The sequence below is a fragment of the Oryzias latipes genome, chromosome 21 (assembly GCF_053564925.1).
Source record: "Oryzias latipes strain Hd-rR chromosome 21, Olatipes_Hd-rR_3.1".
In the NCBI taxonomy this organism is placed as follows: domain Eukaryota; kingdom Metazoa; phylum Chordata; class Actinopteri; order Beloniformes; family Adrianichthyidae; genus Oryzias; species Oryzias latipes.
This window is the reverse complement of record NC_136257.1, coordinates 25884953-25903315: the sequence shown is the minus strand read 5'-3', so window position 1 is coordinate 25903315 and position 18363 is coordinate 25884953. Positions and strand designations below refer to the sequence as shown.

Sequence of the window (18363 nt, the reverse complement as noted above, 5' to 3'; positions counted from 1 at the left end):
TGCTGAGTAGCTACTCAAGTTCACCAAACCACGCTTAAGATATTTTTCAGTCATTTCCGATTCCTTTTATGGGGATTAGACAGACCAATGGTTAATTTGGGGGGGCATGCAACCTTTCTGAGCCTCTTCAAACTTAATGTTGCGCAGAAAATGAACAGGATTGTTTTAAAAATGCACAAACAGGGTGTGTTATTGTACCTTTGTGCAGCCCAAAGCGAGGAAATTCTCAAAATTTTGTGATGAACTAATGTAGACCTGATGAGGATTGCTGCTTTTTTTTCCTTTAGGTTGTTCAGGTTTTGTTTAGGTATGTTCCATTTTCCTTTCCATTTTCCCTCATCTCTAAATTCACAGCAGGTTTCAATTATCAATCAGCTCGGTTAATTTATTTCCGTTACCTAATCCTCAGACGTTTAACAGCAAGTTTTTCAGTTGTCCACCATTATTTTTGTTTTCACCATTGTGTTACATCACACTTCAGGATTCTGATTTTGTACCTTTGAGTTTGTGTTTTAACATTTCTAACTTGTTCATTTATTAGATTCAGTTCCTCTTAAATTATTAGATTTATATCATTTTTGGATATTTAGCTCTTCTTCACAAGTTTGTTTCCTATATTTGCTTCCATCAAATTGCTATCCATGATAGAACCAGAGACTTTATGAAATCCTATAGCCTTCTTTGTTATATCAGCACTACTCATATGACCAAAGAGCTATGGAGTAAAACACATCAAATCGATTATTAGTTTTTTTTTTTTTCAATATTTGCATTCATGATCATTGCTATTCATTGCTATTTTTTTTTTTTTTGCTGTACGTTCTTGAACTGTAGGCTAACATCTGAGGGGATTTATGAAATATTCCACAAAGAATTGACATTTAAACTACAATATTCCCAAACCTTTATATATATATATTTTTTTAAAACAAGACCAAATAAAAACAGATAATAAAGCAACACAGGACCCCACACTTAGTGGTATGAATTGGTCGAGAGTCTTCGACCAAAAGACCCTTGGTCTCACCTCATATTATCTTTCCCATATCCTCTGCCCTCTCTACAAAAAATCGAGGCAACCCAGGATTTAAAGGTCAAGTCCACACAAAAGCTGACAGCCCCTATGGCCTGAGGTGTTTTTAATCGACATTTATGCCTTTTGTCTCCTGACCATAAAGAGAGGACAGAAAAGAGTCTTTCTTTTACCCCCAATACGCTAAATTACTACTAAATGAGACCTGTGAAACAAAAGGGCTATGGGGTGTGACCAGGTTCCATCAGCTTGAGGGAATCCCTTCATTTGGCGGGTATGGGGGCAGTGCTGAAGAGTTGTGAAGTGCTTACTCTGCCATAAAAGGGGAGGCTCAGGCACAAATCCCTGCACAGAGGCACCCTCTCACCATAGTGAGAGATAAACCAGTTAGGGCTTTGTTTATGAACTTTCACTTTATTCCCCCCTGACAACCATTTAAACAATGATTATGGAGAAACGTCCCTCTGCGAATGAGCAACAATGGTGGAGATCAACAGCTTTTCTGAGTTACTAATACTACAATAAAAAGAGTTCAAATCTTCCTTCCTGGAAGCATTAAAGACTGCTCAATGAAAGACACCTGCAAACAAGAAACAAGAGCGCCGCAAACAAAACCGCTTTGTCCACGGAGGCCACCTTTGTCCACCACCACAATCAGCTCCCACCCTCAACTGCAGCAAAAGACAATCTGACCCAAAGCACACTTTATATATCCCATCATGGTTTTTAACCAGAAACTCGTCATTTAAAAGATTCAAAGCAAAGATGTTAAACTTTTGTGTGACATCCAAACAAGTGGATGAGGAGCAGGATACAATTTATGTTTAGTGTGTTCTGTTGGACCTGACAACTCAAGAAAGTTATATTTTTTGATGTGTAGGGAAACTATTGCAAACAAAAAGCTTTTGTGAGTATGATCCTTTGTGCTTTCAGCATTTAAGATGGCTTTTGTCTACGGTGAGATGGGTATCTGCCACAAACATCACTCAGGCATTGTGGAGGGAGGATTCATTTTCAGCTTGCCTTTGTTCTATTCTTTAGCCCAAACCAAGGAGCCACGCCTGCTCCTCTACCTCAAATTGTCTAGCAAACATTCCCCTCATTGTGGCGCTAGGTGGCTCATCTCTGCAGGCTTTCGTGGGATATGGCTGTGACAGTGGCAGGGTGGCATTTGGTAACCCAACCGGGCTCTGCACTAGGGTGGCCCTGGGCTACTGCGGCAGCGAAACAGAGGGGAAAGTCCTCCTCTGGTTCTGTTCAAACTGCCCCATTCCCATCCCCCTCTCCAGGACTTGCCCCATCAAACACATCCACATGCTGCTCCAGCTGCTTTTTCTCTCTGCTTTACAACACATCGCCCTTGTTGCGTCCTTCTGACTGTTTTCCACCATCGTGTGGCTTTGATTCTTCTTCAGTGCCCTTCTCCCTCCCAAATACTTTTAGTCTCCATACATGTTCTCCGAAGACTTTTGTTGTGTCACACTGGGAGAGCCACGCCCTCAGTCTATGTGAACACTTTTATTAAATCTGTGCAGGCACTGGGCCGCGCTGGCGGGTAATCCTACAGTAATTGTTTCCAGATTAGGGGACCCGGACCACAAAGCAGGTTTAGCCAGGCATGAAATGGCCTCCCTATGCTGCAGCGCCAGCCACCAAACCTGCCGAGGTGAGACTCACCTGGGTGAAGTCCACAAACGTCCATGGAAGCAGAGAGTCCAGGTAACCAATGTCCTTAGAAAACCTGTTGAGGATTCTTCCTTAGAAACAAAACACAGGAAAGAAATTAAAGTGAAAAATATAATTGTTTAGAAGTGGTTACAGAAGAAAGTCCTCAGTAATTCAACATAGCCTTGACAATAATAAAAAAAACATGTCTTGATCAGTTAAAACAATGAAAATAAGACTCCATCTGTGTCAAACTTGATAAATAAGAAAATCTTTTGTCCACAAACAAAGCTGCATACAGAGTTTCTCTGAGTCACCTCCAAACCGCTCAAGTGTTCATTGTTATAGTCTGCAGGTGGCCCTACGCTGCCATTCATGTAGTAACCCTGATCTCTTATTCTGCCCCACCACACTTAAGGCTACAGGCCAGCTGCTGTCACACTGTTCTTTGCAGGTTCAGTCACAGATGATCCTCAAGGGAGTTCTTCTAAAGCAGAAGCAAGAAAGAGGAGCTTTTATAATCTCTGACCCTGAAAAAAGCTGCAACACTCAAAGACAAAAAACAACGTGGAGCAAAGCAATGCGTCACATCTAAAATTTGATCTACTGTTTATCTCTGACACAATGTCGATGAATGATTTTTTTCTACTTGTCCTGTTCAACAGCTAAGCAGACGCTTAAAAAATATTTTTAAAATCGTATTTTTACAGTTAATGTCCCGTCACATGCTCCCTCCTTGGACAAATGCCTTTGTATTTGAAACAATGGTATAACAATGGCACAACTGATTTTTTTTCATATGGGTTAATACTTTTAATTTAAAAAATATTAAAAGTCAGACAATTTCATCATTGGTTTTCACAAATGAATCAACTTTTATGTATTAAAAAAACTACATTTACTTAATAGCAACAATAAGAGAACATGGACAAACACAACATTTATTTGATATTTATTTTATAAATTATGGATGACATAAAACGTTAGTGTAAATTAATGAAGATAGATACAAAATACTTATTTATCTCTTGTTTATGATGCACAATCACACTCCATGCACACTTTTAAAACAGTGATATTGAGGCATGACAGCAGATTCAACAGCTCTGCTGGGTACAGGAAACAGCACTCACACATTAAAGTGACATTAACTAAAGAAAAGAGTGATAAAGAACACATGGTTTGTGCCTTGTCATGTTTAAAAAAAAAAGAAAAACTATGATTAATGTTAAGTACAGAGGTGGAGGGTTGGTTATTTGGGGTGGCTGGCTGTGGTGTAGAGGTAGAATGGTCACTCTCTGGTGGAAGATCCCAGGCTCAGTTCCTACCCTGCACGGCAATGTGTCAAAATGTCCTTGGGCAAGACATTGAACCCCACATGCCGCTGGTGGTAACAGGTTGGTGCCAGTGTTTGGCAGGTGAACCCCACCAGTGTATGAATGTGTGTGTGCATGGATGAATGGGATGTGACTAGTTCTTTGGGCCTTCGCAGACGGTAATAAAGCGCTATATACACCATCTCTCATTGTAGTAGTTTTAGGGCAGGGGTCGGGAACCTTTTTGGCCAAGAGAGCCATAAATGCCACATATTTTGAAATGTAATTTCGAAAGAGCCATACAATAATGTAGTGTCCCTTCCCCACACTGAGGCACGGAGACTTAACCTCTTTTAAAGTTCTTTATTCCGATTACTGCAGACCGCAACAAACACCGTTCAATTAATTCAGCAACTCCTGAATCTCTCCCGCCGAGAAGAGAGCGCTTCTCCCAACTTTATATTCGCTCCTACCGCTCCGCCCCTCCCATTTCCCTTATTCGGCCCATAGCTGAACCCCATTGGTCCAAACTACCTAACAACAGGCTGAGCGACAGAACTGAGAGCCAATCAGATCTCTGCTTGACGCGTTCAATGAACTCCAGAACTTTTAACGCGACCCAACAGCCATCCAACTCAGTCCGCGACAATTTGTTTAAAACTAAATATACAAATGAATGTGTGCATTTGATTTAATTTCAACATTTTTAAAGTACAAGAAGTCTGTGGATTCTTTTTAATAACATTGTTATGCTGTTGCTAATAAATGATGAGTATTTCTTGTGGTGATTTTGCTGATTGTCTAGTCTGGTTGATACGTGGTGAGTTTCTGCTTCATGCAGGCGTTGAGACTTTTAACGTGATCGTAGGTCTGAATGTTCTGTAGATGTGAGACAGACTGATCACATGCAGACGCGGAGCCAAACACACACTCACACGCTGCAGTGGGTGACGGGCAGCGGGGTTTTACGTTTTTACAATCCCTGCGCGATTCACCTGCTGCCTGTCCCCACAACACCTCAGCCCCACCCTCTGCTTTCTCCCTCACACATCCCGTCCCCGCATCTGCGCGCTCTTTCTCAGAGACGGGAGCGCAGTTTTGGGCACGGCAATTCACAGGTTTCCGGCTGCTACAAACTCTGTGAAATAATAGATAATAGTAAACTGATAATGCTGGCGCAGATTTCTCTCTCTAAGCACTGCTACTACTGCGCGCCTCTGGCATCACGCCCGAGAAGGACTGGTCTAATGAAAAAAAAAGTATAAGTAAAGATTTGTCTGCGAGCCACATGTGACCATCAAAAGAGCCATATATGGCTCGCGAGCCATAGGTTCCCGACCCCTGTTTTAGGGGATGTCATCTGGACTTGGTTTTTAAAAACCAAGTCCAGATGACATCCCCTAAAACTACTACAATGGAACCAACCTGGATGAATGAGAGTCTTCATAGACACCATCTCTCATTATTTGGCCCCAAATGGACCCGAAGGTTTTGCAGTCACAGCTTTCACTGAGACCAAAGTATTCATGACTGAAATGAAGGGGCACCTGTTTGATAACCTGTAAGTGCCTGAAAGCCCAAACACTAACAGATGAAATGCAAAAGATAGAAAATTTGCAGCACTTTATAGTGAACTAAAGCATAAATGATTAGAACAAAAATATAATGAAAGCTGGACATTCTCACATAAAACATTTTTCATTTAAATTATATTTTTTATGTCAATGATGATTCATATTCATCCAGGGGATCTAGCCTTGAAGTTCAAAGGCCCACTCAGATAATCTTTTGATATGTCATGAAATTGTAATTGTATTGTAATTTAAAACCATCTCATTTTCTAGGACATAGTTTCTGCAGAGCAGCCGTAGTTCATTAGAAATTTACCTCTGAATATTGAACTAGGGGTATAGGGAACTGTTGATGCAAAGTTACCTTCCTTGCCAAACCCGTTGCTGAAAGCTGTCTATTTAGTCGCTCTCCAGCTAGCTTACAGCTCTTCAGACCCCCAAATTAACATTACTGGTGCAACAAAAATATTGGAGCCATCCAGCCGTTCAGTTTGGAGCCAGATGCCAGCTCAGACAAGAAAAAGGAAGACTGTACACTGGACTGTGGAAAGAAGCTGGAGTCTCTGGAGAAAACCCATGCATGCATCAGGAGAACATGCAAACTCCACACAGAAAGCTCCCCCATTGGTGTTCTGTCTCAGGTCCCCCAGTCGGGACTTGAACCGGGGGCCTTCTTGCTGTGAGGCTAACCACTGCATCACTTTGCGATCTTTTTCAAATGGCGTTTTTTGTCTGCTCCTGATCCACAACAAATTTATTCAAGAAAAACTTGGAATTTCAGTTTTTAAACTTAATTTTCTTTCTATATGTTCTCCATCAACAGGAAAACACCAAAAATGCAATTTTCATCAGAGTGGGTCTTTAAGAGTTCAGACACAAGGCTTATTAAAATGTAACTGTACATGATGAATCCATAGAAAAAGATTTATTTATGCATGTTTTCTGAAGAAAGATTAAAACGTACCATTTTACTATTTAATTTTAGTTACTGTTACATAAATGATGGTTTTGTCAGTTTGAAGGGTGGCTTAGTTTTTAATCCTGAGGAAAACAAACTAGTAAAATTGTGCATTTATTTTGAAGTATTGCTGAAATATTGATTGGAAGTTGCCAAACATGCAAGTAGTTTTGTTTATGGTCAAAGAACAAGCTCTGGAACAACAGATGGATGGCTTGGAAGCACATAGCGGTGGTGTAGCACTGCAAAAGCATGAAAGAGCCGTGGCTGACCTAGAAGTTGCCTCCCAGCTTCTTGCCAGTCCTACGGAGGTGGGCCCTGTAATCACCTCTCTCCACGGCCGTAAGCAGCTTACAGCTTTATCCAAAACGCCGTTCCTGCCTAAAAACATGCATACAGACGAGGCCGGGCTCCTCATAACAGCCATTGCATAAACCCAGCCGAAGCATTATTCCCCACAACAAGCCAGCAATGCTCCAAATCAGCACTGATTCAAAGTCAAGTGGCGTAAGCATGTTGTACACTTTGAGGCAGACTAATCTTATTCCCAGTGTGAGTGCCCCTTTAGCATACAGACATCCCGAGGGGAGGGTTCAAGCAAGGGGGTAGAGCTGCCACTACAACACTGTAGAATATTGCATCTTTAGTTCAGGAACTGGAGCTGGGGGGGGGGGGGTGTTGTCAAATGGTGCTTGGAAAATATTCAATAGTATTTTATATAATTTTACTGTCTAAGCCATAGATGACCTAAATCCATGCACATCTGACAAACAAAGCCAATAAGAAAAGGATGGGTTTCTCTGGGTTACATCACTCCATGGTTAGAGGCTGTAGAAACGGGGAATATCAATCAGCTATCAGCTGTTTGACAGGCAGCTCAGTTAACCCAGAGTTTCATTGGGGATGAAGTAAGGACCTTTCTCCTTCTGACTACAGACTAAAGAGGGGATACATTACAGTGATGCAGTTACACAAAGACATTCACTGCATGGAAATGCCTATGAGGTAAGATCGGCATGGGACAATGGCTTCAATCACTCTGGGTGGTTGTCAACAATATCACCTATTGTGTGCAGTGAGGTATGGACGTTTCAGGATATCAGCAGCATTAGTATCAAACAATTTCTCATGCTTTTAGACTCCAGGGGTGATTTGCACCACTTTTCAGGCTCAGAAAATATCAAGCCCTCCCAATAAGGTGGCCTCTTAGGTGGAAATATTGGGTGAGCGGGACCCCCAATCAGACTTTAAGAAGTGGAACAGTGGGGTCCGGCTGGAGCAGGGCGTGTGGCAAATCGCTGCTCCCTGTAAACATCAAGATAAGGGGACGATTCAGAGCCGCTCCATGTGTGGGCCCCAGTGCAGTAGGAAGGGCCTTTCAGTGAGGCAAGTGTGATAATAAAGTAATACCAGGGAGGGGGCTGCCAAGGCTGGAGGTGGCACAGCTCACCTGCACTTCCATGAAGGGCCCAGAGGCCTGGGGCAGCCTCCCACCGCCGGCGCCTTGCTGCCAATACTAATACATTCTAAATCCATTCTCTTCGCTCGCATCGCCAGGCTCCTGCAATCTCCTCTCCTTCCCTTTCATACAATTAAATAGTGGAAATGCCGAGCGAAGGGGAGCCCTATCAGCAATACTGCACACACACACACGGCTCCATCTCCACATTCAATTTACACACCTCGATATCATCGTCCTCTCTGCAGTACTTCCTTCACTTCACTCCTAACCCTCCTGCATTCCAGGCCTGAAATACAGACATTAAAAACATTGCCTGTGTAGACACAATTAGGAGCTCACAGCGCTGACTACAGAGGATCTAATGTACCCTGCATCAACAGCAGCTGAGTGACATTCAGCTGTGAGATGGCCCACTATGCTGATGTGAAACGGGGAAAGATGTGTGTGTGTGTGTGCGTGTCGACTCAAACTCCACTCCTCGACTGTGCTTATGAGCTGAAGCCCTGGCCCGCAGTCTCTGAAGGGATTAGCCCACTCAATGACACTAAATTACAGGGATCAACATTAGCTCGACACATTCACCGCTGTCTGTGCTGCTCTAACTGGATCACATTTGGGTGAACAGCTGTAATAAGAACATACATATTACTCAAATTGAGCAACATGAATATTTAAAGCTACACAAATTCACAGGAAGGAAAAGGGAAAAGGCAACTGGCATGTTTTTCAATCCATTTTGCAAATTTATCAGTTGCAATGTGGAAAGGCTTTCATCATGAAAACTTGGAAATCAAGCGGCGCCAAAGATAACACAGATTGGAAGAGGATGGAAGCATTCAGCAGCAGCTACAGAAGAGCCACAATGCTTCTCCATCAATCATAAAGCACCGCAGCTGAAGTCTATTGTTATAAACCACATTCACAGAATAACAAACAAGACTTTTGTGCAGTGGCGCTTGAAATGGTAACCTTTAACTCGGAGGACAGCGATCACACGCTGGGACTGCTCAGTGGCGTCAGCACACCTATCACTTACACGTGTAAACAGCTGTCAAATCCTTTACAAGGCGCGGGCACACACTTACAAATCACTCACACTTATAGCAAGAAGGCAGATGAATGAACGTGACAATTATTTCCTAAAAGAAAAGAGGCAGAATGTTAGGAGGCTAAAAAAAATAATAATAAGGAGCTGACAACTGCTGTCTTTGTGCTGTTGTTCAAAATGTTCCCTCCTTAGAAAGAAAAAATGAGTTGGGGAAAAATACAGAAGCAGAGAAAGTGAACCACCATTTATCACTGAAATGAAAACATGTCATATTAATTCTTTTATGCTCCAGATTGAACAAAAGATATGAAGAAAAATAGACAGGGACAGTCGCCTCTTAATCCAGTCAAAGTGTTGTTTGTTCAGCATTGTGTGCTAAGCTGTAATGACTGGACTGGTCACACAACAGTTACTGATAGCAGCAATCAGATAGCAGTGTCTGTTAAACCTTTTTTTTGCTGCCCTATTAAACAGATTATTACTTTATTCAAAGTGTTTGCTCTCCACCCTGTATGAACACTTTGCCAAATAGGGCACGCCCAGATAAGCAGTCAGGTACTTCAAGTCGCAAAAACAAAAAGCATAGATTAAGAAGCAGTGTTTGCTTCAAACGCAGCTCTGAAAAGGAAAGCTTTGTCGCTACACCCACTTCTAATGCCAGCATAAACCGCAACCTCCCGAACACCCTCAAATCATATTTAGACCTGTGTTACTTGCTTATTATGACTCATTATACAGAAACAAGTTCCCTTCTTGTTAAGAATTCCCACCCGAGCTGATTGTGCTGTACACGCATGTCACTATGAAGAGATTAGGCTGAGTAATTATCTCCTGACAGGTGAACAATGCTCCAGAAAAATTGAAGTTATCAAAGTGGGCCACTTGATAGTTGACTTTGGAGTTGAATGATGGATTGTGGTGACACCACGTAACCTAATTAAAAGTGATCATTGATTAAAAATTAGAGCAAAAATAACCACTGTTACTTTCATTTTTTTTTAAGTGGTGTAAAATTTGCCTAAAAAAAAGCAGCAACAACAAAAACATCCTTTAAATATTTCCAAGGTATTTATTTAGTTTTTTTTATCATCTTCCTTGGACTCACTCAATTTAATCTAAATATGGCAAATCTCTGATGCAATGCACTGTACAAACATGTGTGTATTTACTCAACACTGTTCAAGAGCTTCCGCAAATAGTATTAATGCAGTCTGATTGTTAGCTTTTTGCCTAATATGTCAAGATATCAGTTTTTAGCTGAATTTAAAAGCATTATGGGTAAATATTGTATTCTGACCCATTATTTAATAGCATATATGCATCTTATTTCAACATTACAGCAATGGTGTCAGTCTATTCAGATACAAATAAAATCCAGCAATCTGATAAAAAAATCGTAGAACTATTTGAAATTTAACTTTATTTATAAATACATATTTTACAATATATGATTTGATAAATATAGGCAAATTTTTGTTCAAACTAATAAATATGTTGCAGCTTCTTTAGAAATCTGGGTGAAAGAGGAAAATAAAATTAGGTGACTTTAAATGTATAAATGTTAAATAATAATTATAATTGCATATTTTTAAGAAAAGTAATTATAGTGTTATAGGGGAGTAAATTTGAGAAAGAAAACGTTTATTACATTTAGGTCAATACAAATTCTGGGAAGGCTTTTCAGAAAATTTTAAGGAGATCCAAATTTACAACAAAAAAAAGTGGGAGTCTGCTCTCTAGTGGTGGCACATAATGACAGTATACTGTCAAAGGCTTCACCTCAGAATCTCAGCGTTCTCGCAGAACGCTCAACCTTCTGTGGATGAAAAAAATTAAGATTTAAGATGGCTGTGAATAACTTACCAATTGGGTTGGCATCAAAAAAGCGAAGTGAGGTCCGAATGATGGCATTAAACATGCTGTTGTGAAGTTTCTGGGCTGAGCTGACTAGGACATTAAAGAAGACCAAGGTGCGAAGGAAGCCAAAGACGACTGAGGTAGCTGTTAAACCTGACACAAAAAAAAAAAAAAAAAACACATTCATTTATAACAATTCCATTCAATCAACATCAAGAGTATAGGAGAGATAGTATCATTAAGCACATATTGTTTAATTTTTCTTATATTCTCACATGTGTGTTTTTTTCTTGTAGTGCATTTTGCTTTATCTCTGTTAGCACAAAGCCTAAATGGGTAAGGTGTCTGGGAGTCGCGAGCAGACAATCAGAGCAATCCAACAGTAAAAGGGAAAAAAAAGTTCCGCTATCTCTCTGCACAGCTGAGGTCCATGCACCCATATTGGGCCTTGAAGGCCTTGGGAGACAGCCAAAGAACTGTGGATCTGTTCACTGAATGGGGACAGTATTCACAGGCTCAACAGTACTCAAAAAGCAATATGCACTCAGTGAGCTTCACCTGCGTAAACACCCAGGTACAGGTCAAGGTCCAACTGCCGAGGGAGGCTGCCATTCAGGTGTTCTGTCTCACTGATGTGTCTCTGCTCAGAAGCCCTGAGAGTTGGCCACAGAAGATACAAAACCCAACAAGGGCAGAGGACGACAACAAAGAAAGAAATCAGCTGTGTGAATACATAATGCTTCACTTTTATTCTCAAGCACAAGGTTGCTTTCAATACGTGGTAGACAATGTCAAGAAAAACAGTGCGGCCAATCAACTTGTGATTAAATCAGTGGTATTTCAGTCTTAAAACATGTGTCAGCTGGTCAGGTGAAATGTCCTGTCAACATTTTGATCAGGAGTTATGCAAAAATAAGAGGAAAAAAACTCACCAGAAAGCAAGCCAATAATCCTGTAATACAAACGTTACCTAATATGACACCAAAAAAAGGTTTTTTTTGATCAATATTTATACACTTTATTCATTCACTTTTGAGTAATAAATGTAATAAAAGTATGATTTATTATAAATTAAAACAATAATTTATTGAGTTTTAAACAAGAATTGTAAATGAATGAATGTAAACTTACATGTGCTAGAAGGTTGAGTAAAATGAGGACCAAGAGAATAGAGAAATGAGCACCAGCCATGAAATATTTCACATACATGCACAGGCCGACATTTCCTTCCATGCGGTTTTCCTCCTCTTTTGGATGCACTTCCTTTAAATGTAAAGTATCAACGTAAATCTTACAGCAATACTTGAAATACAGATGTAATAAAAAGAAAAAAAACTGATAGAAATTGAGTAACTACTGCCCTCTAGCGGCTGACAGGACTGTCAGCAAAATGGTGATTCCTTTTCTTATCAAATATTTTATTTAATGTTTTTTTTTTTTTTTTATCAGAGATACACACCATTGAACGAGCATCTGTTCCTTCGATCAAAGAATACTGAGAGGAGGAAAGGGAGGACACGGAGGACCTGTCAGACAGCACATAGGGTATACAGGTGAAAGGGTGAAAGTCCTGCTGTTCATCCTCCTGGTCATGTTTAAGCAGGGAGGTGAAGTCTACTCCAGACAACTGCAACTCCCTGTAAGTCCCTCGTGCTACCATCTGGCCCTAACAAATAAAGAAAACAAGGAGAATTAACTGCTATTGTTGCAGGAAGAAGAAATGCAAAGGACTTTTTTTTTCAGGGAGAAAAGTCCAAGTAAAATAAAAATAAAAAACATAGATTTAATTTGGATTCCAATCAAGATTGACTGACGTGAAGTTCTAAACTGTTCTGTGGATGGTCTGGTATATCAAGATTAAAAATGAAAATACATTTAAAAAAATGTATCTTAAATCTCTAAAATACTGTATGTCAGGTCTAAAATATGTACATCCAGTGTTGCAGAAGGATCATTATACACAGTGACAGTGATCATAGAGGTATGTAGTACAGTATTGCACTTGTGAATAATAAATAACTGAAACCGTTTAACGTGAACTTCTCTGCCCAGAATGTGATTTGATTTCAAAGAAGTGTCCACTGTCCCCCAGGCCTGACTGGATTTTGTGGCTCTCTGTGCGGTTCCATCTTTTTCTGGAGGGGTTGTTCAGATCAATGTACAGATCAGAGCACTCCTGACTGTCCTGACTAGACCACGTTGTTCGGATTCTCACTTGTGTTTTGTCCTCGGGGTGGAGCAGTTTTGTCTCTGCGTTTTTCTGGGTTTGAAATGAACAGAGAGATTTTTGTGCCTTGAAAATACTTGTGAGTTTCTCAGATTCACCTCAGACATTTAGCTTGTTTGTTGATCGTTATCTTTCCTGGTCTAGGTAAAGTAAGTTCTTTGTCGCTTGTCGTTCACTAAGGTCTAGCTGGTGGGATTTTCCTCATCAATTCTGTTTATATAGCCCAATATCACAACACAGTTGTCTCAATGGGGGTAAACCCTTTTCCTTGGTGTTTTTACTGTCTATATCACTGCATTGGTGTAGTGAGTAAATTCTTCCACTTTTTATGTTTACTTTTAACTCATGAGTCATCTGTGTCATTTAAACTATGTGTCATCTGTTTTCTACTCCATCCATTAACACTATTTGGGTCATTGGTGATCCTATGGCACAGACATGTTTTTGTCTTCAGAATTTCCTTCTAAATTTGAGAAAAAGTGATGTCTGGGAAGACATACAGCAGGTCAAAAAAATGTTTTCTGTTGTCAGCTTGGTTCTTTTAGGCAGAATGGGGTCCTCAACATTTCCATGGTGACAGGATATGAGTGAAAAAAAAATCACATCAAAGAAACCCATTTGGTTCCATCGTTGTGGCCTTGTCACACAGCCACTTCTTACATTTTGTGTATGTAACACGTATGAAATTTCGGTCTTCCATGACATATGCGTGATATACCAAATTCAGAAGTGTTTTTTGCGCTTGTCATTCGCAGATGTGCGCAGTTGTCCGTCGATGGATCTTCATGTGAATTCAGTTTTGAGCTTTTCAAAATTTTTGGTCAGTTGACAACTACGCAGTTTATGTGTATTTTACATCGATAATATGCAATTATTGCGTGAATCTTATGCAATTGTGCGTGATTTTTACGAAATCGAAATGTATATTTGTGGCTTTCCACGACTGTTCCACTTACATCCTTGTATGTCTGACTTTTCACACATGTCCCACTGATGCATAACTTTTATTTCACGTACATATCATGTTAAAAGTATTTAATTGATGCACAAATTGTGATTTGTGCCAGATTTGGCTTTTACGTTGATTTACATGTTCTTTGTGTGCTGAATCCCTCCCTGATTTGTATCTCATAGCAGGACTCTTTTGTGACACACAAAGGAAACTCTAAAGTGTGTACACACCTCTTTCAACACAACAATCTGATCTGCAACCTTCAAGTACTGTAGCTGATGTGTAACTAGAATACGAGGCTTTTTTCTCAGAAGTCCACAAATGCACCTGGTGAGAAAAAGTAAAATAAAAATATGTTATTGACTGAAACATGCTAAACTGAAATTGGGTTTTATAGGATGTCAACTAACTGTTGAAAGAGATGCCGGCCCACTTCAGCATCCACGGCGCTGAGAGGATCATCTAGCAGGTAGATGTCTGCATCCTGATACACTGCTCTAAAAATACCCATTTGTAAAGTTACATCTGCTTCTGACACCTGCAAGGATGTAAAAACGTTCAGATCACCTTGCTAAGCTGACCCTTGCCTTCTGTCCTCCACTCAGATTGGTCCCCCGGTCTCCAACCATCGCTAAGTCACCGCCCGGCAACAGCTCTATGTCCTGAAAAGAGTTTTGAATGTAAATGAGGCCAAAGCAAAACCTAGAAACCTAGAAAAATGTAAAGGCGTTCTCACTCTTTTCAGGGCGCAGGCTCTTAAAACTCGGTCATACTTCTTGGGATCAAGCTCCTTGCCGAAAAGAATATTGCTTCGAATTGTGCCGGGTAAAATCCACGGTTGCTGAGACATGTAGGTCAGCTCTCCCTTGACTTTGATCACACCACTTTCATGACACAATTCTCCCAGTATGGCACTGAGGAGCGAGGACTGACACAATCAAAAGTGATGGTGAAAAAAAATGAAAAGCCCGTCTTTATTTTTGCTGATATGGAAAAGAATTAAGCAATCACTGAAATAAGGGGACACAGAATCCAGAACAGACCTGACCTTTCCAGCACCAACAGGTCCAATAACTGCCAGCAGTTGCTCAGGCCTCACTGTGAAACACATATTCTGTAAAGTTGGAGCCTCAAGATTCTGCAAAGAAAATAGTAATTGAACCAGAAAAATGTAGTATCCCCATCCTATCCATTGGGGTCACATGAAATCAATAACTTTCCAGTAACCCTGAGGTTAGAATACACATTTGATCAGGAGATTTCTTATAAAACAGAATAGGCAGTTTCTCACCTTATCCCAGTAGCATGTTAAATCCTGAATTTTTACCATACAGTCCTTCTCTGCCACAGGAAGTCCCAGATGTTGTGGAGCCATTTCATGCAACAGAAGAAATTTCTTGTGCAAAAGGAAAAAAATACAAGTTATATTTTATTGTATCAATGTTTGCAAAAACAAATATTTTGACATGTGAAACGGCAGCTGTACTACACAGAAATTAGTGCAAATGGGCTAAATGTTTTAAAGGTAGTGCTGCATGGAACATTTTTTTTTCATCATCAACAGAACTGACATAAAATTCTCTATTTAAAATTGGTGCCAGCAAAAATGGATTTTCATTGCAGATTATAAAGGCTATAGACTTCTGGATTTTTCACAATTTTCTGGCTTTTCCATTTTTCCATTACATTAAAATCTGGTTGTATTTCTAACTTGTTGAAATGGCGCAAAATTTTGCCGCAAATCTGTTGCATCAATTAGTTGTTTTTTTTGGTTGCCTTCTTCACAATTGTTGGCATAAAATGTAAAATCCTTATCATAAACATTATGTGTATGTATAATATCTATATTAACTAACAAATTTGCATGCATTTTTGGTCTAAAAAACCAGCAAATTCACAAAATGCACTTACTTGCGTTTACATTAAATAAATAAATAAGCAAGTAGGGATGGGATCTTATAAGTTTGATCCACTCCCTTTTAAGCAATTAATCAAACTCTATGTGACAATCATATTTAATGGATTCAATGTGTCATGAGTGCATGTATAAGTGCAAACATGTCTAGTTCTGATTAGAAGCAATTGTAATGCCAAGAAAATAGCATCATTTTCTTTCCTTTAATTTATGTTCTAATCAATGTATGTATTTATATTTAAAAACTATTTGCCATACCTATGTATGTTAATTGTCTTTTTCTTTCTGTATTGCTGAAATTACTTGAAATAAATCAAATTAATCAAAGCAAAATACACATTTTCTTTCAACAAGTTATTTTAAAAAAGTGCTTAGTAATTTCAACTGAACAATTAACAACAACAAAAATCTGACTTTTCAGTAAAATACTTTAATTAAAAAATAGGTTTAAAAGTTTAATTAAAAGTGACATATTTCTGTTTTCATGTACTTGTGGCATTTTGGTGTCTATTGACTCACTTGTATCCTTTGGATGCTGATAAGAGACTCAGAGACCTTCTCTATAGCAAAAGGAAAAAAGAGTGTGATGGTGAGCCTGACTGCACCGTAGAGGGAAACGGCCATAAATACTCTGCTAGCCGACAGTTTGTTTCCTGTCAGCACGTAAACACAGATGGTGAAGAAGATGACAATCTTGCTGGCCACAAAAAAGGATGCCATGTTCAGACCCCGTAGATAAGAGCTTTGCATGATCTTCGAGATCTCCATTCTGTGCAAAATAAAGCAAACTTGTGAGTAAATGCTATTTCAAATACCTGAAGTGTATTGGTTTTGAACTCTGTTGATGACAATTGTTGGTGTTGTTTTTTGATCATTTTTAGTTGCTGACTTCACTAATAAGGTTTTTGTGACCAATGATTAATGATAATTGGTTATTGTTGCAATTGAAAGTTGTTGGTTTCTGGTTTGTAGTAATTTTATATTCCCTCTATGAAATGTCATTACTCTATCTGATTTTTGACAAGGGGCCCCTTAAGCCTCGTTTCCACTGACCAGCAAGGTCAGGTATGGTCCAGTTTAGAACGGTCTAAACAATTCAGGTGAGGGTTTCTACTCAAATTTGGACTGTCATGGCACATGTGGGGTGAAGCTAACAACAACAATGGAGGTAATCCAGCAGCTATTATTTTTCTGCTTGGCTTTTTTTAATATACAAAGCATTTAATGCGAAGGGGTCGCAAAGAGGAATACAGCCACTTCCTTGGTACATTATTTTGTCCTAATGACCTTCAGCCACTCAACAGGTTTCAACAGTAGCTCCGCGCTAACCGATCTTTTCCATTTTTCTGTGGACCTACAACCAACAGGGGCCCAAAAATGGTACAGTTCTGTCTGGCTTAACCCTTGTGCTATCCTAGGCACTTTACAGTTGGAAGTTGGGTCATCTAGACCCACTAGACAGTGCACTGAACCTTTTTTCTTCAATGATTTGTGAACCTCATTGGTGTCCATGGATTACATGAAATCTTTCCACCTTTATCCACCTTTGTCATGGTAGGGAGAACACGTCAATGCAAGGGTGGGGTCATCTAAGATAGCACAAGGGTTAATGGGTCGATTTTATAATGGAAGAGCTCAAAAAATCGGAATGGACCAGATCAGACTGTCCCCTACCATACCGCTCAGTGGAAGCAAGGCAATATGGTCTACATTTAAAGACACCAGGCAACAGAATGTCGAACTAGCATTTACGGCATGACATGTGACCTGACTCAACTTGACATGGCATAACCCCTTTAACACAAGACATGTTATAGACATGACCAGATGTCATGATGCCACAAACACTTTTAACTGGACAGATAATCATCTTTTAGATTCATATCACAAAAGCATACAAGGGTATAATGACAAGAATTTACTCCACCCAAGTCAACAACAGTAATTGAGCAGGACAAAGTATGTTTTGAATCTATGTTGGATACACCCATTGGTCAACCTACCTGCCAATCAAAAAACAGACCTTTTAGTATAAGTTTGAGATTTCTTAAAACGAAAATTGTTTATCTGAAAAAACTCCCCCATCCAGAAGTGTTATCGATAAAGCAACATAAATAAAAGCTCATCAGAACCAAATGTACATAGATATATTATATATCTGTAGTTTTTTAACAAGGTAGTCAATGGAGAAGTACCATTCTCAAACCTGCCTCTTTTGAGGACTTGCAAGATTTGGTACTTCTTGTTTGCATCGAATTTGGGAACAAGAGATTAGGGCTTGAACAATACAAAGTGAATACAAAGTTCACAACACAAAGTGATACACAACACGACAAGACGTGCCTTATGTATCAGTAAA

At 39.7% G+C, this 18363-nt stretch overlaps 1 protein-coding gene across 1 annotated transcript in view; it reads right to left on the bottom strand.

Annotated features, from left to right (window-relative positions):
- LOC101167004 (ATP-binding cassette sub-family C member 4) overlaps positions 1-18363 on the bottom strand; it is a 48184-nt gene that overhangs the window by 23655 nt on the left and 6166 nt on the right. Inside the window, exons 8-20 of the mRNA XM_023951044.2 lie at positions 16524-16773; positions 15381-15485; positions 15138-15227; positions 14826-15017; positions 14657-14751; positions 14500-14586; positions 14320-14416; positions 12370-12576; positions 12042-12173; positions 11843-11880; positions 11469-11563; positions 10917-11063; positions 2711-2790 (exon numbers count right to left, since the gene is read on the bottom strand). Of these exons, the coding sequence (XP_023806812.1) occupies positions 2711-2790; positions 10917-11063; positions 11469-11563; positions 11843-11880; positions 12042-12173; positions 12370-12576; positions 14320-14416; positions 14500-14586; positions 14657-14751; positions 14826-15017; positions 15138-15227; positions 15381-15485; positions 16524-16773 (1615 nt within the window). The remainder of the gene's footprint in view (positions 1-2710; positions 2791-10916; positions 11064-11468; positions 11564-11842; positions 11881-12041; positions 12174-12369; positions 12577-14319; positions 14417-14499; positions 14587-14656; positions 14752-14825; positions 15018-15137; positions 15228-15380; positions 15486-16523; positions 16774-18363) is intronic.